Raw genomic sequence first — 27,639 nt, 5'->3', positions numbered from 1 at the left:
AAATGATATCAAATACGACGATAATTTGACGACAAACAGTTGATAACAATTCATTTATAATAAAAGAAAATCATTTTTTAAGAAAATAGAATACGATAGGCGAATAAAATAAAAGCTTTGAACAAAGGAAATTCGAAATGAATTCTTAGTAAAGACTATCGTGACTTTGTCAGGTATGATCCGAACATGCACTGCATAAATAAATAGTTAAACATTCCTGAGTACAATATCCAATATCACCGTTTGTCTGACATAAACTGAACGCATAGCGTTGAAAATAAAAGATTTTAAAAAGTCGATTTGTCAAAATTCAAATTCAATTAGGCAAAGAGAAAAAAATTAAAATCACTCAAAGGAATATTATTTCTGTTACTGTCAATTAGGATTTTGAATTATGTAATTATGAATAAGTTTGTAAAACCGAGTTCAGACTTGGAGACTTTTTGCTCCAGTTAAAATTTTATTCGTCAATGAATAATACAAAGAAATCGGTCACAGAATGTTGATGTTCTAGAACCATCGGATACAGTCTATAGTTATTCTATAGTTTAATTTCTGAGAGCTTCTTCGTAGGTAGTAACGAACCCTTTGAAGTCAGATGGTTTTAAGATTCGAGTTGTAAGTTCTGACAAGATATCCAAAGCGTATATGGAATGTCGTCGAGGGCTCTTGTATATTCTTTCCCAAGTAGATCTCTTGATGGAATCCGCAATCTGAATTGATTGTAGTGTTTCCGATCACGGTATTTGCCTCTTAGAATCAGAAAAGAATCTGCGAAGCCGAATACGGTACGTCGAAACATATTAGCTGCTCCCCCGTATCTTGAAAAATGAATCGTAGGAGGCACATGACTTCAGATTCCGAAGAATGACTAACGAGGATCACTTTCCTTTCTAACATCGAGAGGAATGTATGAAACATCCTCAGAGCAATCTTTAGTGACACAGTTGGCAGTTTTTTATTTCGTAAATACAATTCACCACCACGCCATTCATATGATCTCGCCAAAATTCTGATATCTTTGAAAGCAATCCCGGAGGTTTAATCCAAACAAAAAATATTTCATTTGCCATTTTTGCTCCAAGATACACCAAATCTCCATGCACTGGTTCTGAAAACAAGCTGAAGTTCACGATGTTGTAATCATTGACATTCAAGTCCAAATCCATCCTGGTTATCTTTTGCGGTGGAAGATCGAACACTTGATAACACTTGCTGATTTTTTTCACTCAAATCCCAATTTTCAGTAATTTCGTTGAAGAGGCGCCGCACTCTTCAACGAAAGCTGTGATTGGTCGGAGCGTCATTGTAGGGGCAGTGAGTCTTTGGCAGCTGGATATGGATAAAAAGTTAAACGTCCCAAAGTACAATATCCAATATCATCAATTCTAAAAAAAAATCCCACAACGTAGATTTTGAAAACCCGAAAAATACAAACCTGGTAGATACTAAACGCAGAACATTGAAAAAAAAACTCGAATAGATAATATCTTCGTTATTTTCATTTCGGATTTAATAAATTTAATAATAATTCTCATATTGAGAAATTGGAAGTAATTATAAATAATAAATTAGTAAACACAGTTCGCAATTTTATAGAGCAGTTAACATTTTATTTGTCAATCAATAATACATACATATCACTCTCAGAACGTTTGATGTTTTATCATTGAAAAAATCAATTCGGCGCAACTCGAGGAAATAATATTTTCGTTATTTTCATTTTCGATTTTCAAGTTGACATAATAAATTTTAAAAATAATTTTCAATACCTGAGAGTAATCATGAAAATAAGTTCATATATCCAAACTCAGAGATCGCAATTTTATAGACCAGTTAATATTTTATTCGTCAATCAATAATACAAAAATATTGATTTCACAACGTCGATGTTTTAGAACCAACAGATATAGTCTATACTTCTGCTATAGTTTCATTACTGACGGCTTCTTCGTAAGATGTAATGAATCCTTCGTAGTCAGATGGTTCTATGATTCGAGTTGTAAGCTCTGCCATAATATCCAAAGAGCATGAAACGTCGGTGATTGCTCCTGTATATGCTTTCCCAAGTAGATCTTTTGATAGATTCGGCAAACTGAATTGATTTAAGTGTTTCCGATCATGGTATTTGGCTCTTAAAATCAAAAGAGAATCTGCGAAGCCGACAATAATATTCCGAAACATATCAGCTGATTCCGTGTCTTGAATGGCTTTAAGAAGGTTTATGATTGCAGATTCCGAAGAATGATCAACGAGTATAACTCCTCTCTCTGAGGCCGAAAGAAATACCAAAAACGTGCCTAATGCCATTGATAATGATTGAGTCGGCAGTTGTTTATTTCTCCAGTACAATTTGCCATGACGCCATTCATATCCAAGATTCCGCCACAATCTTGGTGTCGTTGAAGACAGCTCCGGAGGATTAATCCAAACAAAAAATGTTTCATTTTCCATTTTTGCGGCGAGACATATAAAATTTCCATTGCTTGAAAGCATGCTGAAGTTCACAATGTCGTGGTTATTAACATTCACATTCATCTTGGCTATATCAGCTCCTACAACGAAAGATCAAACACTTGATAATATTTGCTGATTTGGTAAATATTTACTTTATTCACTTTTGCTCAAAATAGTCTTAAAATTTTTTTCCAGCATTATTATCAATAACGAATAATACCGCGATCAATTTTAGGGAGGGGGAAGGTACAAAAACGAAAAAAAAAAAAAAAAATATATTGAAAAAGTCCGAAAGAAATTTCAGTTTCTTCCCTATATTCAAACCCATCCAACGATTCCGCACACACATCCGAGCATTATTATAAATAAAAAATATTATCGCGATTAATTTTAAGGAGGAAAAACGGGAAAAAACAACATATGATTTTTTTATTCCTTAGTTTGTAAACTGTTTTTGGCAACGCCAAAATCTGTTATTTTTTTATCGAGCACGGCAGGATCACTTCCCGTTCAAACACCCCGAGATTTTCCAAAAAAGTTATACTTTCAGATTCCGTTTGAAATTTAACGATTGCTTCTGTAAGCGACAAGGAACACCCGTCACACATGATTATTCCGTATATATTGTTCAAATTGAAATCATTGACATTCATACTTTGTGGCCAGACACGCGAAGATTATGCCTTTGTTTACTTTTTTTTTCATTCCATTGAATGATACTACGTAAACTTTACTATCGTTCATATTATTCTATTGTATTTGTAGCAACAAACAATCGTTGTTGGGTGACTCCGGAACGCATCTTTGAATATAGCGAAGAAACTGAAGTTTCTTCCGGACTTTTTCAAAATATTTTTTTTTTGGTTTTTGTACCTTTCCCCTCCCTAAAATTGATCGCGATATTATTTTTTATTGTTAATAATGCTCGAAAAATAATTTTCCATGCTTTTTAGGAAAAGTGAATAAAGTAAATATTTACCGTAAAGTCAACAATCGAACTCTCAAATGCTGCTGTCAACTGTCTACTGAATCGAGATTCGATGAAAAACAGGATGCTGGCTTTCTTAAGGCTTTTCGAGTAGGTATCGGGGAGAAGGGATAATGATGTTTTGGCACTCGCTTGGTGGCGCTGCACTCTTCAACGAAAGCTCTGATTGGCCGGAGCGTCTGGTGGGGCAGTGAGTCTTTGGCAGCTGCTCATTGACCTTGAAAATCCTGGTGGCAGTTTCGTGAAATTTTCCACCAAAATCAGAGCTTTGCATGATGAATAATTCATTCTCAGTACTGAGAGTGACTCACAGCACCTTTTGAGTACTATCTAATCTTTGGAACAATTGTGCAACTCGAGTGCAGTTTTACGAAGACGAGGTCGATCGATCTCAAAAATATTCGAACTGCAAATTTCAAGCTGCAAATACGAAACGCTCACTAACAAGGAACATCACTTTGGTGTCCCCCTCCGATTTTCTTGAAACTGCTGTATGTGAAAGAGCATTCGAAAGTAAGAGACACGTATTTTTTTTTATCGGCGGAAAAACGGTTTTAAGGGGTGAAACCACCCTTGAAAGTAAGGCATGTCAGGGGGTGATTTTGCAGTTTCACCAGCAAGCACTCAACTGATTTTGATAAAACCAAAACCAAAATGTTTCTTATCTGAAGTGATGAAAAGTTCACCCTGTGCACGAAAAAAAAAAAAAAAAACAGGGGGTTAACCACCCTTACATTCTTATATATCTCACGCCACAATAAAAAGGAACGAATATGAAGGAATGAAACGGGTTCTATTTCCATGAAAACATGAAAATAAAGTTCACGTGTTTTTGCATTTTTGCAAAATAGCAGTCTTAAGGGGGTGAACTACCCCTTTTTTGAATTTTCGTACCGTAGGTGGTTTATTTCTGTTTTACATGTTTTTGCTGATTCGAAATATTATAATAGTTTCGAATCAAGATTTTCTGACGTATCGAAGTCAATACAAGACTCTGAATGGGTGAATCTCCCCCACTCGATTTTCCTCTTTATTCGCTATTTCAAAATTTCTCCCTGCATTTCGTTCAATTTGGTTGCTCTGCATCGAAATTACAAATTTAATAATTTTAGGAACATATAAAACTCGTATTGACCTGGATGGTGTCGGTTTGGCGGGGGGGGGGGGGGGGGGGGGGAAGTTCTCACAACTACTTTTTCGGTGATCATAGAAAGCTTGTAAACTGCACGTAAATGAATAGGTACCATGCTACAGATAAAAATGCCTCTATAAAACACTTTCATAACTTTGGCGGAAAAATAGAGGCGTAGACATATGATCCCGGTGTTTGTGCTAGATAAAAATGTTATCAAGTAGTTATGATCACCTGATATTTTTGGCATTCTCACACACCGAATAACATTAGTCATTCCGAATATTCTTGAGTCATGCATCAGATAAAAACGTTATCAGGCATCGTGAGATTAATAAATATTTTTTTCTTTCGATACTTATTTTCGAAGGCGGTAACCATTAGCATTGTACTAGTGCATTTTTGAGTGAGCTCCAAATCGTGCGTGCTTTTTCTGTGCTTTTGGTGTATTGTGCCTACTACTTTTACCAGCATGAAAGTCAACCCAATCAACGTTATCAAATTGTTACTGGCTACATTTGAAGCTATGAACATTGCACAAACTCCTGTTAATAATGCAGAAATAGAGATGAAGGAGAATTTCGAAAAAATTTTAATCGATTCTATGCAAGATTACAACGGGATTGAGATGATACAGGAAGAAACTCTTGATTTTCAAGAACCATTTAAAGAGTTCGAAGCAATTGCTGTTGAAGATATGATATGGCAAAAGGATGATGATGTCGATTCCGACGCTTGTTCTGGTGACGATGAGCTGAGCTATGATTATAAAAAAAAAGCTGTTGAATATTGGAGATCTGGTAAAAAAAAGAATTACAGTGTTGAAACCGTCAAACAAAAATACAAATCTGTAAAATCCATACGGCAGTTACGACGCTGGGCACAACAACTGAACAAGGGTGGTACATATAAAGAAAAACTTGCTCGAATTTCTGAATACACATTACGGAATATGAAAACTGCTGTAGACGCGGGTGTCATTGTTCATGATATTGACCTTCGAAAGTGGGCTCTACAGGCACAGAAAGAAATAGGCCATGAAGATATACGATTCAAAGCTTCTCATAACTGGCTATGGAAATTTAAGAAATCGCATCGCATTGTTTCCAGAAAAATTAATAAATTTATAACGAGAAAAACTGTGGAGGAAGAAGCGCTTCTGCAAACAAATGCGGACAAATTTGTTCAAGATGTTAAATTACTAATAGAAAAGTATGGGTCAAGTAATGTATATAATTCGGACCAAAGCGGTTTTCAACTGGAAATCCATTCAGCACGAACTTTAGCGATGGAAGGATCGAAAAAAGTTGAATGCGTTGTACAATCAGTGTCTTCAACGACCCATAGCTACACGATTCAGCCAACAATAAATGCCAACGGGAAACTACTTTCTCCACTTTTCATAGTATTAAAGGAGGCAAAAGGTGAATTTGGACCGAGAGTAACGAACGAATTGTTTAAGCCAGATAACGTCATAGTAACAGCATCGAAATCTGGGAAACTTACTTCCGGTGCGTATTATCGTTAAGGGTGCATCAACTTTTTCCAAAATATAGTTATAAATATATAATTTGTTATATGTTTACAGATCATTTTAAAATTTGGATGGAAAAAGTTTTTTTTCCGAATGTTGGAAGTGACAATGTATTACTGATTGATTCCTGGAGTGGACACTGCCCCAAAGTTGTACGTGAAGCCACCCCTCATGATAAAAAAATCATCACAATGATTATCCCAAAAGGTACAACTGGAAAAATTCAACCGCTTGATGTATTTGGATTCAGGATATGGAAAAATTTTGTACGACATTTTTCAGATAGTGTTCTATTAGTGGATGCTGATATAAATTTACATTTGAGGAATAATATAATCAAACTGCAATCTTTGGCCCACAATCAATTGTCATCTCCACGCTATATCAATCTTTTCAAATATTCATGGTTTAAAAGTAATTATATTACGGAAAAACCGGAATATTTCGAAAATCCTGTTGATTTTGGGTTCGGTCAATCAAAAACACACTGTGAAATACCTGGTTGCAATAATATAGCGATTATAAAATGTGCATGGTGCAAAAAATCTTTGTGTTTGAAACATTTTTTTGATGAATATCATTATTGTACAACGTATGAGCCATAATTGCTGGAAATGATAGGTTTTATTATATTTTATTTCGATATATGTACTTATCTAATAAAATCCGATTCTATACTATGAGACGGTTAATGAATTGTTAATGTGTATTGAAGTTTCATTTAAAAAATGTTCGTTAGTAAACAAGATCAACAGCATAGACTTATTCAGACTTCAAAGTTGAATCGTAGTAAATATCAAATGGCTCCCCTCCTCCTTCCCTTGCCCGCCAAGATTGAGGTCAATACGATCATTATACGTTCCTAAAATTATTGAATTCGTAATTTCGATGCAGAGCAACCAAATTGAACGAAATGCAGGGAGAAATTTTGAAATAGCGAATAAAGAGGAAAATCGAGTGGGGGAGATTCACACTTTCAGAGTCTTGTATTGACTTTGATACCTCAGAAAATCTTGATTCGAAATTATTATAATATTTCGAATCAGCAAAAACATGTAAAACAGAAATAAGCCACATACAGTACGAAAATTCAAAAAAGGGGTAGTTTACCCCCTTAAGACTGCTATTTTGCAAAAATGCAAAAACATGTGAACTTTATTTTCATGTTTTCATGGAAATAGAACCCGTTTCATTCCATCATATTCGTTCCTTTTCATTGTGGCGTGAGAAATATAAGAATGTAAGGGTGGTTAACCCCCTGTTTTTTTTTTTTTTTTTCGTGCACAGGGTGAACTTTTCATCACTTCAGATAAGAAACATTTTGGTTTTGGTTTTATCAAAATCTGTTGAGTGCTTGCTGGTGAAACTGCAAAATCACCCCCTGACATGCCTTACTTTCAAGGGTGGTTTCACCCCTTAAAACCGTTTTTCCGCCGATAAAAAAAAATACGTGTCTCTTACTTTCGAATGCTCTTTCACATACAGCAGTTTCAAGAAAATCGGAGGGGGACACCAAAGTGATGTTCCTTGTAAGTGTCCAACCCGCAACGACTCTTTGTGACTCATTATTTCTACTTAATAAAATAGCTCATTTACATTTTAATGCAGAGTTTTACAACGAGGTCGCCTCATGAGATTGACGAGTCGCACTCAATTTTTCCGATGATCCATTCATCCAGCTAGTTAAGGTGCCGTTAGTTATAGAAATTTAACCTGCTTGTCAGTAATAAATCGAGTACAAGAAACTCTTTGAACTTTCGTTATCGTCAGCAAATACACCGCTTACACAAAAGCCACTGAATTTTGGCATTCGCATGTGTAAGACCCACATCGACACTTGACAAATTTTCGGTAAAATCCTCTAAAGTAGGCAAAAATCATTTTTTTTTCCATTAGTTTTTCTTCGTTTAAAATTTTTTTTTCGCATTGGCATTTTTTCGGTCTCTCATTTTTTATTCTCATTGCTGTTTCGTGGAACAAAGATATTCATTATTTATGAATTTTCGTTTGCTCAGGTTTTAGTGAAGTTGTAATTGACATCTTCCGCGGAATTGTAATTTGATTGGAAGATTTTTGTGAAGCTCCGTATTATTTTTGTCTGAGCACTCGTCAGAAATGTGTTTGAGAAGAGCGATCGCATTTTTCTAAAAATTTTTTCCACACTATTAATGGTAATTTTCGTAGTTATTTGCACAGCTTTCGACCGTGCCGGCCTCCAGCCTTTCGAACCATCAAACTACTGTCTGAGTAACAATATACGCTTTTCTATAATCTATCATCGTTGATTGACTCACTCAGTCTACAAACGCGAACTCAGAAATTTAGTGGCAAGAAAACATCCATCGACAAACTGTCACTTTTAGTTTTAAGGCTCTTATCTAGCTATTTGTAAAGCTGGCGATCGTCATTCCATTCAAACGATTTTCAAATGTTTATCATTTTTTATTCGATCATCAAGTGACCTTGATATTTATCAAATGAAATTTGTGTACACTCTATTCGGTTTCACAATCGAGCGAAGCGTACGCTTCTTTTCGAAAATACCGATTTTTTCTCTGCCATCGACAAATTGATGGTAACCATCACGATCCCCGCAGATGCCACTAGCGATAAAAGACTGTACAAATATAAAAGTTGACACGAATTCTTATTGAAAGTATTTTGTTAACCATTGCACTAAACTTTCAAAACTTTGAACATCACTGTGGAAAAAATTCTCGTTATTTTCGCTCGTCTTAACACGAAAATCGTCGATCAAACAAAAATATCAAAGGCCAAAACAATTCGTAATTTCGTCTAATCCCCGAGTTGAAAAATTTATCTATCGAAAGCATCACACGAATGATTCACTTTGAAAAACAAAAATAAATAAAAACTCATATTCATAACGATTTGGTGCGCAAGTAGATTTTTCAAATTTCAGTGAGACCAACAAAGTTAATGCTTTATAATACAATCTATGCATGAGTGCATCCTGGATTTTACTGCGATCATTTTTCTTGAAGAAAGCCAGCATAGATCGTAGATTCGACTGTACAATAACTTCGTCCTGAAGTTGTGCATAAATTTGCTTAATCCTCGTGAAATTACTGTAAGCATTTTCGAAAATAGCTTTCGAAAAGGACGAGCGTAGTAATTTGAGTGCAAATGCTCATTCGCCTAAGCTTCGACGGTGCGGTTGCCACTCGCTCTTTTGATGGCTCCATGGTAATGGGTGTGAGCGAAATCTCTGGCCAAAGCGTTTAAAAAACTGGGCCGTGATTCAGGGAGAGTCTTGGCGAAAGATCTGTGAGCGTCTTTGTGGAAAACTGGGACCTGGAACAGAATGCATTTGATTATAATCGACTGACGAATGTAGTTTTTATTACAATTCATTTTTAACAATCGAAATGAACATTTATCGATAAATAAATTCCGAAATTTCGACGAGATCATTTAGCAAGTTTCTCACTTGATACCGTTACGAGAAGATAAACAAACGTTTCGTCATTGAGCGTAAAAATTCATTTTATTGCTGATTGAACCAGAGCTTCAATTGGGCCACAAATCATAGTGAACAAAATAATATTTTAGTTCCATCAACACAAGTTTTATTGATCCCTCAAATTTTATTTCTTCCACACAATTCGTTGATGCAACGGAAATATTAATTGCAAAAGTAAAAATCTTTTCTCACAGTGCATGGGAACGTTCGTTCCACAATCCCAGCTCATTCTGTCTCGAACCAAAGATCCCCATCGCCGAACACGAACTATTCGTGTTCGAGTGTTGCGACGACTGCAGCGAAATATTTCCTTCACTCTTGAACGTAACTGCGAGCAAAGGAGAATGGGTCAAATAGAATTAAATCGCGGGAGAGAATACACAGAAAGAGGTTAGTGAGAAGAGACGAGAAGGCAAAGGGCGCGGGGTGGGGGGGGGGGGGGGTGGATAACCGTCGCGTCCTAAGAATCTCGGATATTTATGGGACAAGTTCAAAGTGGTTTTCGAGTAAGTTTAACTCGATATATTGCCTGAAATGTACGCCGAACTCCCCTTTCAGCTCCTTCCCTCCAACTTCTCAAACTTTCTCTTTCTTTCGCCATGCTTTTCCTCAAAAGCCATTTTCCATTCGCTTTTCACGGAAAACTCGGGCTGACAGGACAGCTCTTCGTGTATTTGGATCGCGTTGTTTCGTTTGTTCAATTTACGTGGGCGTCACATACGCGGGAGCAAGGACGGACTCGGGAGTACTTTTATTACGTGAAATGGACAAGGGTACGGAATCATGAAAAGATGCACAAAATTTAAGGCTCTTGCGAATCTCCGAACTGGAAAATTCACTTCGTAATTGGCTCGCTGTGTTGTTGAACTTTCTGCTAATTACGACCAGTGACACCAAGAATTTTCACTCTCAAAACTGGCTCAGTAAAACGGAAAACTTGGAGCTGATGACTGACTTAAAAAATAATAAAAAAATGTACTTTTGTTCATTTTCCAGAAAAATAGTGAAAATAGTTGATATTAAATGTTTTGGAATTTTATTTTATCTAATATTCCGTATTAAAGAATTAAATGAAATTGATAATGAATGAAAAAAATAATTAAACGAGTGAACATTATCAGGAAATTTCGAACCAAGTTTTACGAGAGTTTGTCATCAGCTGGATTCAAATTTCATAATCTTTGCTACGGAAATTATTCCCATAGCGCAAGATATCCCAGAAGCTAACTGAACTTTTGTTAATTACAGTGGTCGAACTTACGTTTTGCCACTCTCGAGCTGAGAACTCTGCTTGGATGCTGCACGTACAAATGCGGACACGGAAATGCACTTAAGCATCACGGGGGAACGAAAGATGAATATGCTTACAGCTTGAAATAGGAGAACAAAGACTTGACGTTCAACACAATCACGTTTTTTTTGCGCACAATAAATGCACACTTGTGGTGTCGCTTTGGGATTAATAAAAAAAAAGTCGAAAATTAAAAAATTTTCATTATTTTTGCTTCGAGAAAATAAATCTTAGTTTGGGTTATTTTTACATTAAAGAATTAATTTGACTGGTTTTTTTTAAATTTATCTACAAAAGAACCTTCATCGCTGTATATTTTTTCTTACTTTCATTTTTTTTACAAATTCTTTTAATTAAAAAACATATATTTTCTATCAATTTTTCAAGAGATATTGTATTTTATTCAAAATTTTATTATAAATGAAAATATTATTCGAAAGTGGATTGAAACATCGAGCAGTGAAAATCCCTTTTTGTTTATGCAGAGGGATGATTGTTAGTGGTATCAGTTCAATGCACGCTTGCTAAAAAGTATTTATCCAATGGTTTTCCATGGGAAAATAACAAATGAAAATGAATTTTGATTAAGAAGTATTTCGTGTCGTTTTATGGAACATTAACGAGCGACGAATGCTGCATCGATTTACGGTATACAAACGTGAAATTCATTGGCACTGTGATATGTTGATTTATCGTTATCTCTCGATGATTTATTTACGTTGTCATTTGGCAGTTAGGAAGCTCCAATTTTGTGGTATGGAAAGGAAAATTTATTGCAAACGATCCCCAAGAAAAAATCGACGGTCAATCCGCAATTCGGTTCATCGTGTCGTGTGAACGGGAACAAGTGTTCATTGACAATATTTATTGGAATAAATGTCACCGTAAATATTGTCAGTAAACGGTCCCTTTTTTGGAATATTTATGGGAGATTCGTTGGAAAAATTCTGGAAGAAAGAGAATATCGAGTAATTTTTTATTTTTTCTACTTTATATAGCCTCGAATTTTATTCATTCATGGATGACAAATCAGAATTGACTTTCAATTACAAAGATTTTTTGTAGACTGACGTGGGTGAACGAAAACCCAACGCCAACGCTCATCTGTGTTTGGATAATGAAAGAATGATGGGAATAAAAGATGAAACCTGTATTAGTGATGGGACAATATTTTTCGGCGACTGAAATGTTCTCTCTGAAAAGAAAACAAAGTGCGAGAGCTCGTACGAGCGAGCCAACTTTTCAACTCCTAGTTCACGAAAGCTTCGACGTTGTCTGTAATGCAATAACTGTAATTCTTCCTAAAGTTCATAATGAAAAGGGGGGTGATGAGGTTTTGTAGAACCGCAGTAGCTGCTCGGCGTTACACGCACTCTTTCAACGATATCGATTTGCAAGCGGACTTTCTCATGTCGAAAACGCAAGGATAACTTTACAATCTACGGGTATATTAAAAAATATGAGAAAATCCATACGATGCTGACACGTGGGGTTCAACTGTTATTGATCGTTGACACGCTAAGCAAAATGAATTCGTAGACACTTTCCGTTACGGATGTTCAATGAATCGATTGAAAGAAACCTTTTTGCTGACGACCACACGTATCCTTTGCACGATATCGATTATATAAAGCTCACTTTTCGATTCAAATTATGAGAGTAGAAGTTTGCGTTTTACAGGTATGTCACAAAGTCATGAGGAAATACGTGCGAAGCTGACGTCGAGGTCGCCAGTTGATCGTAGGGACACGTAATATAATAAATTTACGAAGCTCTCGACACCATTCCACGCTGAACTTCAATGAATCGATTTGAAAAACCTGTGCGTGGCACTCTTTTGAATAGTCCATTTAGAGAAGGAAATGCTGGTATTTGTGTTTGTATTTGAGCTTCGACTGATCTGCGGGGTGCGTTACGTTTTGGCGCCAGAGCATTTCAGGGACGTTTGGTCGCGGAGTTGCAAAGCCTCACGCACAGAGCGGTAAAACGGCGATGCCAAAACAATTATTGCTTTCGTAGAAAGCTCAGTATCAACGCTCATCTGTCTTTGGATTATGAAAAAATGATGGGAAAGGATGAAACCAGTACTTGGGGGGGAGGGGGGAAGGGGGAAGGGGGGTGATTAAACAATATTTCTCGCGAACTGAAATATTCTCTTAAAGGAAAATGAGGTGAGTGCTCGTACGAGCGAGCCAATCTTTCAATCTTCTAGTACATGGATGCTTCGACGTTGTACATCAATGTACAGGATTGGCCAAAAGTATTAGACAGCATTTGAGGGTTCTTGGCAGACGAAAATCGAATGATTGGGGGAAAACAACCGTAGGTCGATTTAAGGTAGTTTATGTACGAGGCGATTTTCTTAAGAAAGTCTGGAAATTTAGACAGAGTTTGAATGGCTAGTCGACTGACGGCATATCAAATTTTAAAGGCTTCGTCTTATTGATTATTGGGATAAACGTGCTTGAATGGGAAGAAAAATACACAGGGTTGTAAGAATTATGCTTAAAAAATCGTTTATCTTGCATCCCATGTAACGAATGAATTTTATAAAGATATGTTACGTAAAAGATTGAAGGAAATTGGTAATGAGCACTCGTACGACCTCACATTTGCTTATTTGGTAAGTTTGTTTCTTCTTGGCCTGGGTCATTTCTGTCACGGCCTTTTGTCTTTTTATTAGTACTTTTAACATCATTATTTACATTTTTTTAATAAATTTTTAACATAAAAAACTGTAGTATTATCGCCAGGGACGAATAAAATTTGGGGTTCAGTCAGTGATGGATCCACGATTAATTAATGGCTTGTCATTTCATTCGCCATGAGGTAGGTTGAATAAATTTATTTTTCAATTTCCAATTGACAATTCTGGCATTAATTTAAAGTGATTATATTTTTAATTGAGGGAGTAAATATCGAGCCAATTTAGACACCCATAAAATAGGATCCTTCGGGCATGTCCTACCTCAACGCGAACGAGCTTTCAAAGTGAATTATTCCAGCTCCATTTTGCCTTTAAATTTCTGTTTCTACTAAAAATAAAAATAAAAAACGAAATTGAAATCGTCCTCGGCAAGCCCGTACATTAAATCGACTTGGAATTGTTTCTTCTCGAGATATTCGAGTCCTCGCTTGCAGAGAAAACTCAAAGGGTGCTTAATACTTTTGGCCAAAGCTGTACTACATTGATATGTGTAGACAGATATACGAGAGTAGAGAGAAGCACGAAATAGAACTCGAGAACTGAGATGATCTGGAATTGAGAGCATCTTGGAGATGAAGGATCGTTGAGAAAGAAAAAGGGGTTGAGTATTAAGGGAGATAATTCTTGTATCACTGTACTCAAACAGACGATAATAAATAAGTAGAGCTCCTTGGGGAGATGCGAATGACGATACCGTCTCGAATAACATTTTTTTCTCAATAAACGATGAATAAAGATTGAGAAAAAAACTGAACCATGAAGCTTTTTCATGAAACATTGTAACAATAATAGCGATAATTTTATAGCGAAAGTAAAAAATAATTTTACTTTCTTCGCGACAAGGATTGAGGAGAAAAAAGTATTTAATTGTGTTTTTTTAATACGTCACTAAAAAGCTTCATCATCAAAAATATTTCTTCGCACGATATTCTCTTCATCATTGGTAAGTATTTGGATACGAAATAAAAGCAATGAAAACTGTAAGCCCTCGGGGCTTCGGTGGTCAAGTTTTGCATACACGCCATTTTATTATTTTTTTTCTTCAATTATTCAGCACGAGAGGGGCAACCGTTCAACGAGGCGAAAAGCGGGCGCAATATTTTCCTTTGTCAAATTGTTCGTGGTCACATGGGTGTGTGATATGTTTTGGTTTTGCGGACGATAAATCTCTCGTTCGTATACTCCTTGGTGCGTGGATAAAACGTCGACAAGTATATGGACTTTTTGCATTTATTACTTATGTGTTTGGAAATTCATAAACGGGGGAGGAAAATTAATTAACTTATTTATTGTACATTAATTGCTTTGTAACTTCACCAATTCTTGGAAAAGTTGACAAAATGTTATCATTCTCATGCTTGAATTATTTGAGACAACTTCTTTTTACTAAAACGCCAGGGAACCAACGAGTGAGTCAGCTAAAATTGTGCTGGGTCATCAACCAACGTTCGAACGAACACATTTCGTTTTGGTGAGCGAACAGGCAAAATCAATACGATCTGAAATCCCGTTTGATTCTCAAAATTCACGTAAATTTGAAAATTCAACGAATTCCAAAAAATTTCCAACGTCACAATCGTTTGTGTGTGGGCGCTTTTTCCAAAGCACTTCCTCGGATTTAGAAAGTTGAGCAAAGGATTTGAATTCAGCATTTCCATCGAGTTCAACAAATTTTTTTTACCATTTTTCGAAAGCCCCTCGAAAATCCGTCGTTACATCGACATCAGCTCCGTCCCTCATTGCCGGATCTAATCGCGTCCGTCATCAGTCGAATGTTACGTTTATTCAATTGATGACCGAAATGCCCGGGCAATCCAATCACCCGAACGGCGTTACGCCTCGGCTCCTCGATGGCTCAGCTTGTGATTCGATATTACAAATTTCTAATGCCAATAGGACGTCCGCGCTCTCAAACAAACGAACAAAACGTACATGAGCGAGGCCCGAAGCACGTGCGAGCCTGCTGCGTGACCTGAAATCCATCATCGCCTATGCAACATTTGCAAATTTACAAGAATGAAATTCCCATTTGCGGAATACTGTAAAGAGAGGTGGGCCAGATTGACGGTTGAAGAAATTTCACAAAAACCATCGCTTCTGAAGATTTTTCGTTTCCAAGTTTTCATTCTATCAGAATAGAAACTTTTTGTGCTCTTACCAATCACCTCGCTTGGCTCAACCGTAGAAACTTTGTGACATTGAAAAGTCAATGAATTTCCGGCACAAGAAATATTCAAAACGATAAAAAACTTTTTCGTTTTTAATTTTGAGTAAAAAAATAAAAACACAAATTTCATCGTTATCGATTATTCGGTTAAGAAACACTAATTCCGATAGTCAGCAGCGATGTTGAACCGTTAGATCGGAATAGTACTGTTGATAGGATTGATTGGTCGAAGATTAAAAATCGAACAGGTGGAAAAACTTGGAGAGTTCGGATAACACGCTTTCTCGATCGTTTTTCCGTTCGTCTTCCTCCCTCTGCTTTGCTTCGTTACCTGTCTCACTCGTTCCCAATATATCGGAGGTTTTCGGCTCACTCGTTCGACTACGTAGGCCGTTCTTCAACGCTAATTAATCCCGATGAGAGCCACTCGAGTATACGATAACACCAGAGATCTGTACGCTCTGAATTCCTTTTATACAAGCATACGCGTTTATACTGGGTGTTCCCTCGGGGATCGTTTCCATCAGTGGAGAAATAAAAATACGAAGTAGAAAAGTTCAATCCCATTTTCACGCTGGAACACCTTCCTGATGGGTTATGAACTTTGTTGAAGATGAAAACGTGAGTTTCCATTTCGCTTACTGTCAAAACGGTTGAAAACCGAGCGAAAACTCATTGAAACAGACTCGTGGAGGGCGAAATTTTATAAATAATAGTTCCGAGCAGCTTTTTTTCTGACTGAAATCCTGCTGCCACAGGAAGCCTTCGAAAACACTTGCAGGGGCCAGTCCTAGTTAGTCGAGCGATTCCATGTCTTTTTCGATCGAATTTTGCGACCAAAATACCAACGACAGAAAAATTTTGTTCAATAATTTTTTCTAGGAAATTTTGTTCTCTACAAGTTTGGTCCTTAGCACTTTTGCTATATCTGTAACCGTTTCACCCCCAACTGCTTCAACAGACAAATTGATCGAGATTGGATGATTGCGAGGCAACAGAGCTTTCAGCTATTGAAGTTCTCGATTGAGTCTGACGATAACGATTATCCCTGATGGGACACCCTGTACGTATCGAGTAGACACGTACAAGTATAGCGTGTAAAGCACGTATATCCGAAACCAATATACGGTCCGGTACCTCGAAGCTTCCGATGCGAAGAGAGGATTGAAAGGGGTTTTTCGTGGGCGGGAATGGGAGACGAATGGGGTGCGTTTCAAGGGTGGCATTGACTCTGGCACGAAGTAGAGCGTGCATAGTAAATCCTTAAATTTCTCCGCGTCGTCTCACAGAATCGAATATTTCATGTCAATGCAGTCTGCTCATGCAAGTGTGGATGATAATTAGTACATGTATCGTTGAAAAAAATGTTTAAAGAGCTCCGTAAAACCACCCACGTTTACTGGTTACTTTCCAATTCGTATCTCTCCTCGGCGTCAATTAAAATATGTTCATGAGCCCAACATTTTTTCAAAGTCACTGTTCCCTAACGACGTCTGCGAGCTGATCACGTGGCTATCTGGTTGAATACTTCCTTCCAAAATAATGTTGGGCTTTGGAGAGTTATTTCAAATACTCTGACTATGACGTTGTTATAAACCCCTGCGCAGTGAGGTGAACATTAGATTTTCATGTCAGAACAAAATTTTCAATGATTTTCCAAAACTATTTTTAATTAAACGAAATTTATTTTCCAATTAAGAACTTTGGATGAAATGAGGCAAGTTTAAAAATTAAAACTCACTTTCGAGATACGTTTCATCGTAAGAAAAAATATTCTTGAAAAAAGCCATTGTAATGACAGACTCCCCCTTAATTGAGTAACAAACTTACAAACTTCTGCGTTTATAAAATTTACGACGTGGGTGGGATACGATTAATGAGAATTTCCTCGACAATAACACTCATCGGAACACCATTAATGACGTCATAGTACTCTACGATCATCACGCCAGCTGGAGCCCTTTGTTGGATCTGATATCCAATATTTGCTTCGTAATGATGGCGGGAGTGCTCGTGTTTCGGTACGATGTAACCTCGTTACCTGTGCTTATTTCCTCCCTCCCTATTTTCCAAAGATAATAATACAATTTTCATCAACCGACAGGAATAGGTTGGTGCATCGACGTGCCCATCTCTGACTAAAGTTGTTACTTGGATTGATGACCGTTCAGTCATACACCAGTTTACTACTCTCTACGGTGGAGAGGAAAACAATTTTTCTCAATTTTCAGTCGTGCTAGCCAGCTTGAAAACAGACAAAAAATATTCGCTTCTACCGATCGAGTTTTTCACAGTTTCTCTGGGCCCTCGTGCGAATGCGATCCAGTAGTTTTTGGACAGAATGACTTTGGCCATAGCCTTGGAACTTGAGTGCAGAAAAACTCACGAACCTACCAATTGCCATTTTAAATCTGTACAAATATCCGGAAGTTGAGCTCCTCCTTAATCGGGCTCAAAAAGTTGTTAAGGTACTCTCCTAAAGGAAAATAATCATAGTTGATGTTGCTATGACAGCAGACAATTTTTAAAAACTTGAAAAAAACCAACGTTTTTTTTGTAAATTTTCCACAATTTTTTGTTTCATCTAAAGATCTTTTGAACTAGTATATTTAAAAAAAATACATTTTATGAATACAAATACATGCACCAGTACGTGCATGAAGAATGCATAAAAATTTCGAGTCCCATCATAGTGCAAGTCCAACTTTCAAATATTCACTAAAATCAAAATTAATTAGTGAAAATTAATACGATTTCTCCCTTAGAATGATTTCTCATAAGCTGTTCGTTCTTCAAATGAAGAATCAACATAATTACGTGTAACGATCGATTGAACGGTATCTTCATAAGGGGATGGTATAATGGAATGGAAAAATGTCAATCATTCACAAGAAATATTCAGTCGTGCAGGATTCTTTTGTTGGATTGTTTTTTTCTGAAGTTTGCTTTATTATTTACTTCATTTTTGTTATTTTTTTAATTATTGCTTTATTCGAATGTCAAACCCGAGAGACATCAATATTAGGGGTGCGTGAATGTGACCTCAAATAGTAATGTGACATTTATCATCGACGAATTACTGAAAATGGATGAAAAATGTTTGAAAGTTCAAAAGGTTCGGAATCCTCGTAAAATTTTTTCGGAATCACGGGACAAAAAAAAGTTTCTTGTCGGATGGATTTGATTGTGCAAAGAATTTGGACGCGAATGCTTTTTTAAAAGCTTCGGTTTGCTGCGGTTTGAAATAGGTCCATCGTTGTTAGCGAATAACTCAAAGTGAAAAAGTCTCAATTAAAAAAAGAAAGTACACTTCTTAGCACGAAAGGGAAGCAAGCATTATTTGCGAGAAATGTAAAAAAAAAAACGTGTGAAATGTGTATCGAAGAATGAATTGATGAAACATGCAAAGTACAATTTAAGCGTAGAGTGTGGGAAGCTTCTTGCCGGGACGATACTCTCGGCGAGTGGTACGTAGAATTGCAAATGAACTTTTGAAAGTCCCGAAGGACCTCAAAGAGAGACCGAAAAGGAATAAAGAGAATGCACGAGAAAAAAGGGTGGAAGTAACAACGCACTACGAAAAAGAACGAGACGAAAATGGGTGATGGAACAAAAAGAATCGTGGGCACACCGTGTACCGTCGGCAGACCGAAGAAATGAGCGTTATTTAAATATTACGACATCGTATAACAGTGGCTCAGTGTTTAATGTGACTTTTTGATACGCTGCAATCATACCTTGTCGTCAGTGAAGAAGAGCAGTTCACAGGGTGTCCTCGATGCAAGATCAACCTTGCGATCTCCCACGACTCGTTCGACGTTAACGAGTAAAAATGATTAATTCGCGTGTACAATATGCGTTGTTTTATGGAGCATTTTGATGGTCAGCAAAGATGAAATAAAAATGCTCAGAGTAACGATCCTCCGAAGGATGAAACGATCCGAAAAAAAGTTCCCACTTTACTGACTCCCTGTCACCAAAAATTCGGTGACAAAATCGAGGTGGAGGCGATCCACCAAGCCACGAATTGAGCCGAGTCACTTTTCCAGAATGTACTAAAATCATCAACAAAATTCGATGCTCCAAATAATTCGTCCAAAGCGATTTTGCTCTTCCGAGCAACTCACTCATCAACTCAAATTCAATATCGCATTTTGTGAACCACAGTTTTCGAAATTATGCCCGTGACACTCCAGCACTGACATTGGCGTGCAGGGACACCCTGTACACAGAAGAAAAAGGAAGAATGTCGAGAAGTAGCCAAGAGTTCGTGTTTTCCAGTATCAACAAGAAGGAAAAAAGTTTGGGTGGATGTTTGCAGTATGACAGTGACAGTAGCGAAGCTCCGATGGCATATGAGACAAAAGGAGACTGCGAAAAACACTCCAATTATATGTCTATATCTATACAAACTCTCATTCGCCCCGATCCCTTCACTGTACCGTTCTTTACGACTCTGCATTATTCATAAGTGTCCATATAAGCCGCCAACATTGGTGAGAGACTCTGAAGGGAAGAGGGATGAAAAGGAGGCGAGGCCGAGAGCACACGGTAGAAAAATCACCATCGTCGAGCTATTGTACACTTTTCGACCTGGAGCGTTTCGCTGCATTGACACCATTCCTCCTTCCATGTGGCGTATTCGACGTGAAAATGGTACGGTTATTACTGCTGGTGGATTTGATAACGCCTGGTTTGAACTCGAGCTTTGGACCTCCTCGTACCGAAAATTCGTTCGAACCTCCGGAGATGACAGGAGGATTAGGAGACGTGGAAACTCGATGATTTTTCCCACTGGAATCCCTCTGAGTTCTTCTAACATTGAGCAAACGCTTATTATAGTAATTTGTTCGATTGTAATATTGGATGGACGATGTTGGTATCGCAGATTTTGTTAATAATGTGGCTGCATTTGGAGGTCGTGAGATTTAATTGAATTTCGAATTCCTTAAATCATTCATGAGCCGAGTACGCTCTGGCCGAGCCAGCTGGGAGGGGGGCAGGCATCAAACATGCCTCACGATGTGGCTACTCTTGGGCAGCAATTAGTAAATGCGGTTGGCGGTTGGCCGAATGTTTTGAATTCACATACCGAGTATGGCTCTCAAGATTGATATTTCTGGCTGATAGCAATGTTGGGTTTTTAGTGTTTATAATCGAATCTGTAATTGGAAGCACTGTAATGAAATGTCAATTCGGAAGATCGGAACCTTAAATTAACCCGGAGAGACCACACTCCCTTTGAGGTCACAGACCCACCACACCGGTGCAAATTTGCACTTGGATGTTTCGAAACTTTTTATTTCATCCATGAACGTATGGAATTAATCTTGCAACGAGACTTTTTAGGGGTAGCAATTCCTTAGTAACCGATAGCAATCATTTAAAAAAATTGAAAAATAAAGTTTCATTATAGAAAAATGGGCAAATTGAAGAATTTTGAAGTTCTGGACACTTGAAGTTTTCATGGGTACAAATTTGCTTTTGGTGCGGTGACTACGGGTGAAGAAAAGTCAGGAAAGTTCGCTCTAAATTCATTCGATTTTAAGGAATCGGTCATGGGATTGATGGAACAGGAAATGGAATCGTGTTGGATAGTATAAAACATGATTTCCGGGCTTCAGGAAGCAAGAAAGTTCATCAGAGTGAGTTCTGCTAGGGTCAAAATCCTTAACGCACACTTGCATAAAAATATAAAAGAGGTGATAGGGAGAGAGAGAGAAATTTCGAGGGAACGCTGCACTCGTAGCCCGGAATAGGAGCTACTTTTGGTAACCGCTGAAAGCACAGTTAGCAGATTGGCCTGAGGCAACATTAGATATAGGACCTGTTAGTTGGTGCTTTGCTCGAGACTCTCGCCCTCTGCTCTGTAAGCTTAGTTACAGAGGGCGTGGTTGAGAGAGTGCGGTGCTTGCAGCAACCACTCGCGTTAATTAATCATAAAGATCGTGGTCGGTGTAAGCGCTAGTCTGGTCAGCACTCGGTTACCAATTGTAACAGAACTTATAGCGAAAAGTGGACCAATGATTTTTCCCCAATATACCCTTTTCTAATGTCCTCCATTCATGAATCGAGTCCACTATGAAAACACTAGTCCTGGCTGAACGGTCAGGATCAGGCCCTCCCAAAAGACCCTTCCAAAATTTCCCTGGAGCATCCCTTAAAAGGGTGCTTTCGACCATTTTCCTCCACTGAGCAAATCAGAGCAGCAGGATTCGAAGGATTCCTAAAACATCATTCGCTTCACAATGTCCACCTTCGAAAAAGGGCTGAACCGACCTTCGTAGCCGGTACGCAGGATGTTGGCCCGGTCCAAATTTGGTGAAGGAACTTTTATCGACTTAAGGAGAAAGCTCGTTAAAATGTGTCGAAATCGCGGTATCGCGGGAGCACTTGAGTGCTCTGAGAAGCGGAGGAAAGCGTCGAAACAGCGTATGAGCTGGCGCTGTGTAATCTCGCTCCATTTACGAACTAACCCTAACGCTTACTCCAACACATGTATCCATCTGGTTCCGGGCTGCATGTTGACAAACAGTGATTTATCGTTCCATCTGACGCATGTGTATGGAGCCCGAGTGGCTATAGCTGTAGATACAAAATGGTTTCTCCCGTAGCTGCTACGTAATAGTCGAGAGCTGAATGAGAGCCAACATCCCTACATCTCTGCATACACAGCTCTATGATAGAGACCAAGCCGAGGGATAGATTCAATGTAAATATCGAATAGAAAGGGGAGCTAGTTGTAGACGTACTTTCACCAGTGCGGAACGAGTCTAGAGACATCCGTGAGCAGGAAAACTTCAATTGGTAAGTAGCCTGAATCCTGCCCCCCTTTCTCATCTCCTGTTCCCCTGCTTCCAGTACGAACGAAAGCTAAGCAATACATAGAGGCGTCATTTACCTTGCCTCATGGATACATCAGAACGCTGTGTTCGAGTTCGTTACAGAGATACGCGGGAGTAGAGCATCTACACGAGTATAAAGCTTAGTCGAGTAGACCTAGTGAAACATCAAGCTTCCGCTGCTCCCAACTGACAAGGATGAAAGAGAGGTTGGGAAGCTGGGATCGAGCGGAGAAGAGGAAGATGGTAAAAGAGAGGAAGACGTGGATGGTATGCTTCCATTTGGAATAAGCCAATTATTCCGTTTGAATCGGGCTTCGACGAGAGTCACTTCACCGCCGCTTAGATAGATGTCGATATTTACACTGGTTTCCACCAACGGGCTAGTTTTCCAGCTAAATCTCGGTAGATTGTGAAAATTCCGGAGGGAATACTCCAGGGGAGAAAAGGGCTTGAGAGAGATGAAGCGAAGTATGGAGAGGCCAGACTGCGAATCAGGTTATGCCCTAGCCAGGGATCCTCTTGCCCGAGGTATCAAAAGCTTCGTTACAGGTATTGAATTTACGAATAACTCTTACTCAAGCGATACAATGAGGAATTTGAGTAGTACGCGTTTTGCTGCACTGCTATTTATGTGACTACGTTCTTCGTCAGTTGTTTGAGTTTCTTCATTCATTGAATTTCGTAGTGCTTTGTCACAGAGCCATCCAGTGGGTTCCCAGGCTTTTGCTTTTTCGCCCTGGAATCATGGAACTAGTGAAGAAAGATTTTGCTACTTCCACAAATAGTGTGATGCGCCCCGGTTATTGATTCGATCAGAAATGACTTGAAAGCCTATTCCGGACTGACCTGTTTTGCTGCCATTCCATCAGTAGACTCGGATTACACCGACCTGAAACGTCAATAGTTATTCTCGAAGAGAAACTCATTGCATATTGGATATCACTTTCAGTCTAATGTTCAACGTATCTCAATTTTGTATCGGAGTGCTGCGTCGGCATTAGTGGATGTTCCATATAGCATCGCAATTGTACAGGAGAGTGAGTGAGCATGTGCTGGCATAACGAACGTTCCACACGAGGCAGACAGTCATCTGTAGGACACGTGGTCATGAATTCGTGATCCACAAATGTATAGAATACCGGATAGACTAGATATCATGAACCAAGACGTTCCACCGGATCGTTTTGTTGTCTCGCCCTCCCTTGTCCGGCTTCTCGCCTTCACCAGGTCCAGAGGATTAACTATGATCCCTCCTGAGTCGTATAGAAATCTAGCAGCGGTATATTCCCCTCGGTCTACCACAGTGCCTGCTGGCTGGGCTCTGTCTTGCGCGAGACACCACCTTATGAAAGATCCAGCAGCGGATCCGCAGTGGGTAGAGTGGATTTGGTCGAATGGATGTTGGGGCGAAACAAGCAGCTTCCAGCGGCTCATTCCCGGAATGAAGGTACGACCTTTTTTTGCAGGGAGATCGGAAAGGGTTCCTGGACAAGAAGACCTCATGTTTGACCAGAAAAAGCTTTGAGCTTTAAACCAGCGACCGAATGGTATGTATGGCTGGTACCACTTCGCCATGCAATTGTCTGGAAGCACTCCGTCGCAGACACAGCTTCCGGGACGATGGTTGAGGAAAGCATTTCAGCTTCTCCATCTCTCTGTTCCTTTCTCTTGTTTCTTCTAGTTCTGAGGTCAACCTTTGCCCTTTATTCGAGATGCTACCGAGCGACGTATATGGCCCTGGCACCATCCACTCCTCTTAACCATGAAGTAGCGACACCGCAACGTATCACATTCACCACACCACACAGCGAAGCATCTTTACTCGGTTTCCTCTCCGTCTTCTCACTCCTCACGTGATTTCAGCAAGGATTCTCAGCTGCAATCTTGCTACTGGCCTGGAATGCAGAAACCCCTTTCGTCTTTGGCCACACAAGCTCCATACGTACGTCGTATATATTCTTGTGGAGGAGCAACCCGGAGAGTACAACACATCCTGGTGCATGCTGCATGATATAAGGGACGCATACCAGAGAGGTTATAACCTGGCAGATCGGGGTCTACGGGCCAGACAGACCGAGGTCACTGCATGACCATCGAGTCCCAACGACCTACTCTGGTATCCCCTGCTTCCCGAACAGACCTACCGGACACAAGTACTGTAGGCAGGGTGATGGCAATAAATCCTATCACCTTTAATATTTTGGAAGCTGCAGTCTTCAGAGGATTTCCACGACGAATGCTGACTCTTGGATGTTGCAAGATCTTCAAAATTTCAGGGTCATCTGCATTCGTCTAAAAATCATATTGCACTTTGCCATTTTGTTGATAGTTTTCGGAAGCTTATGTTGAAACCGTACAAAAATTTGATTTGGTTCGGTACACGAGCAGTTCCTTTTTTCTACGCTCGAAGGTATCTGTTGTTTTTCAGTTTTTCAATGAGTTGAAGAAATTCATGATTTCAACTCCGCTATGGTTGTTTCTTCTAAACCAATAAGACGACTGCTGATCTTGGTAATCGTCAAGGTATCGTTGATCAATTCGAAGCTCGTACTACTGGTGCAAACTGTGGGAATATTTATAGCTGATGGAGCGTTGGACGAAATCGAGCTCAAGTGGGATTATCCTTCTTGATGAAATCGACACTCCATTAAATGGGTTCATTCAGCTTAGGGAATAAGGAAAAAGAGGATAAAATGAAGGTCGAGGTGCACTCACGTAAAGCATGATTCGACAAACTGGAGAGAAGGATGAACAATCTAACGAGGGAGTAAGAGGAAGAAAAAAAGGATGTGGAGGAAGGTACGAGGACGAGGGAAGTGACTGGAGGAAACGGAGGCACTGCAAAATGTATTTAAGCTCATCGTTGGTTACTCGGTTGAGTCGGCTACAGCTGGACTATTCGAGACCATGGAAGATGAAGGATGAAATGAGAAGAGAGAAGAGAAGTGAATGTTTGGGGACGTTCATCCTGTTTGGATTACACGAGTCCTAAGCCGCGTCAACTTGTCACATTTGTCACCTCGGAGACTCGTCGAAGCAGCACTTGGGTCAGAGGTCAACGTTACGCTAGCGACGAAGCAAAGTCGCCCGTCGTTACCCTCTTCCCCGAGAACTTCCTCTAGCGAGTCAGAGATTAGATGAAAGAAAAACAAAAAACGGATAGAAAAGAAGAAGAGAAAAAGAATAACAAAAACCTGTCGGCTCCTCTCATCCCACTGAGTCTGACTTCCTTACGCTAACCGAACCTTTCATATGTCATCATGGAAGAAGCTTCCCTAGTGACTCAAACGGAAATACTTTTTCTCATACCCTGCTCAGAGATGATAGGAACCTCACAAATGTCTCTAGACGTCGTCGAGATATAATAAGAATGTCCCAGGTTCGATAACTCGTAGACTAAACTCAAGTTTCACGCTTGATTTTCAGTCGAAAATTCATTAGCTGAAATACTTCTGCTCGTTTCCAAACAGAGCTTAGAGCACCGTTTTTTTAAAAGACAACATTATTTACAAAATTAGGTAAACGTTTCTAGGATCCTCGACTGACTCGTGTTAGCTCTGGCGATCAATGATGTTTTTCGAATTCCCCTAGAGACTAAACTATGGGAGATAGAGAATAATCTTCACGAAACTTTTTTCAGGAAATTTGATGCCCTAAAATATTGGTCCTATGCATTTTCGCTCTATCTCCGACCGTTTGCCCAGGAGCCGCGATGGCAACCCGCACATTCGTTGACTTCGATAATTAATCACTCATCAGGATAGAGTAGGTTGAAAAAATTATATTAGATCCTCCACTACGAAATATTCTTCTAAATACAAATTAAGATTGTCAACCTTCCCTACGTAGGACATCTTAAACACGACCGTAAGTATCTCGCTCGTTTTTTTTGCTCGGTCTCCGGACGATGACATAGTAACGAGTAGGGATGACGAACCCCCGGGCTTCCCAGAGGCGAGGCAAGCAGGATGGAAGCTCGCTATCAGAAGGAAGCTTGAAGTCGTTCGTTTTGTCTCAGAAGTCCGTGAGGGACAATTTCTTATCGTTCAGGGTGCGTTTACCGGTAAGATTTCTCGCTTCGACCCAGTCGCTTTGCTAGGACGATAAAGACGAGACTGCGAATAGTACTTTGCCAAAGAAAAATAAACCAGTACAAATTTTTTCACTGAGAATAAAACTGAGCAGAGATTGCTACGTCTTTCTTTAAGGATATCCCCCAAGGAATTAATAATAACGGCGACGCCTCAACCGAGAATCCGGAAGCCTGTTTGGATAGATGATTCCTGTTTGTCCAATGAATTCAGACCCTCCAACTGTTCCTCTTTGAATTTGATGAAGATCGTGATAAGATAAATCAGGCAGTTGCGTCAACCGTTGAATAAACCATTTCGATTCTCTTTGTTACCAAATGCCAAGATTAGGTACAACTTTAAGGCCGGATTTCGTGTGGGAAGGTGAAACCGGAAATTCAGCGTCGTTGTTACTACCGCTACTGTGTTTCTCGTTCTCCATTCACTTCCTACCTCATTGATATGCTCAATTCAATCCATTTCCCGTAACAGTTTGCTGCTACTGCTCTGTTGTATGTTTTGCACGATGAAAACCCATAGCTTCCCTTCTTCCGCCGCCCCCCCCCCCCTCCCCGCCCCACGCTCCCCGGCCCTTTCTTCTTATGTGCCAATCTCATTCCGGCATCAGGTTCTACGTGCACCAGGTAGAGAATTTCTGGTAACGCGTAACAATTGACGGATCCTACGCTCGATGTTTAGTACACATAACAATATATGGGTTTTACTAGACGAGCTCACATCGTACTCCTATCACGTACAACCAAATTTACTTTCTCTCTCCTTCCCTCCCCCACCCTCTTCTCTCTTGCCCCACCAGTATGCTATTCTCCACGTACCCAACTACAATCTCTTCCCAGTTTCAGACTTTTCTGACGACTCGAACTTTCTAGCAGGAATCTACGCAAAATAACGTTCATCTAACGTATCGGCTGTGACTCTTGTTATGCCATTTATGATAGGCATG

At 39.2% G+C, this 27,639-nt stretch overlaps 1 protein-coding gene and 1 long non-coding RNA gene across 2 annotated transcripts in view; both read right to left on the bottom strand.

The window, feature by feature from the left end:
• Positions 1–1,591: 1,591 nt before the first annotated feature.
• On the bottom strand, positions 1,592–3,634 carry LOC122418094 (uncharacterized). Its single transcript, XR_006262431.1, has 2 exons — positions 3,437–3,634; positions 1,592–2,555 (listed from the first exon to the last, which is right to left on the bottom strand). It is a non-coding gene; the product is annotated as an uncharacterized lncRNA (long non-coding RNA).
• Positions 3,635–8,876: 5,242 nt separating this feature from the next.
• LOC122418409 (uncharacterized) overlaps positions 8,877–27,639 on the bottom strand; it is a 134,002-nt gene continuing 115,239 nt past the window's right edge. The window contains exons 4-5 of the mRNA XM_043432582.1: positions 9,788–9,923; positions 8,877–9,426 (exon numbers count right to left, since the gene is read on the bottom strand). Of these exons, the coding sequence (XP_043288517.1) occupies positions 9,354–9,426; positions 9,788–9,923 (209 nt within the window). The 3' untranslated portion in view covers positions 8,877–9,353. The remainder of the gene's footprint in view (positions 9,427–9,787; positions 9,924–27,639) is intronic.

This window comes from Venturia canescens, chromosome 11 (genome assembly GCF_019457755.1).
Source record: "Venturia canescens isolate UGA chromosome 11, ASM1945775v1, whole genome shotgun sequence".
In the NCBI taxonomy this organism is placed as follows: Eukaryota; Metazoa; Arthropoda; class Insecta; order Hymenoptera; family Ichneumonidae; genus Venturia; species Venturia canescens.
The sequence above is the reverse complement of the archived record's forward strand: the minus strand, read 5'-3'. Positions and strand labels throughout refer to the sequence as shown.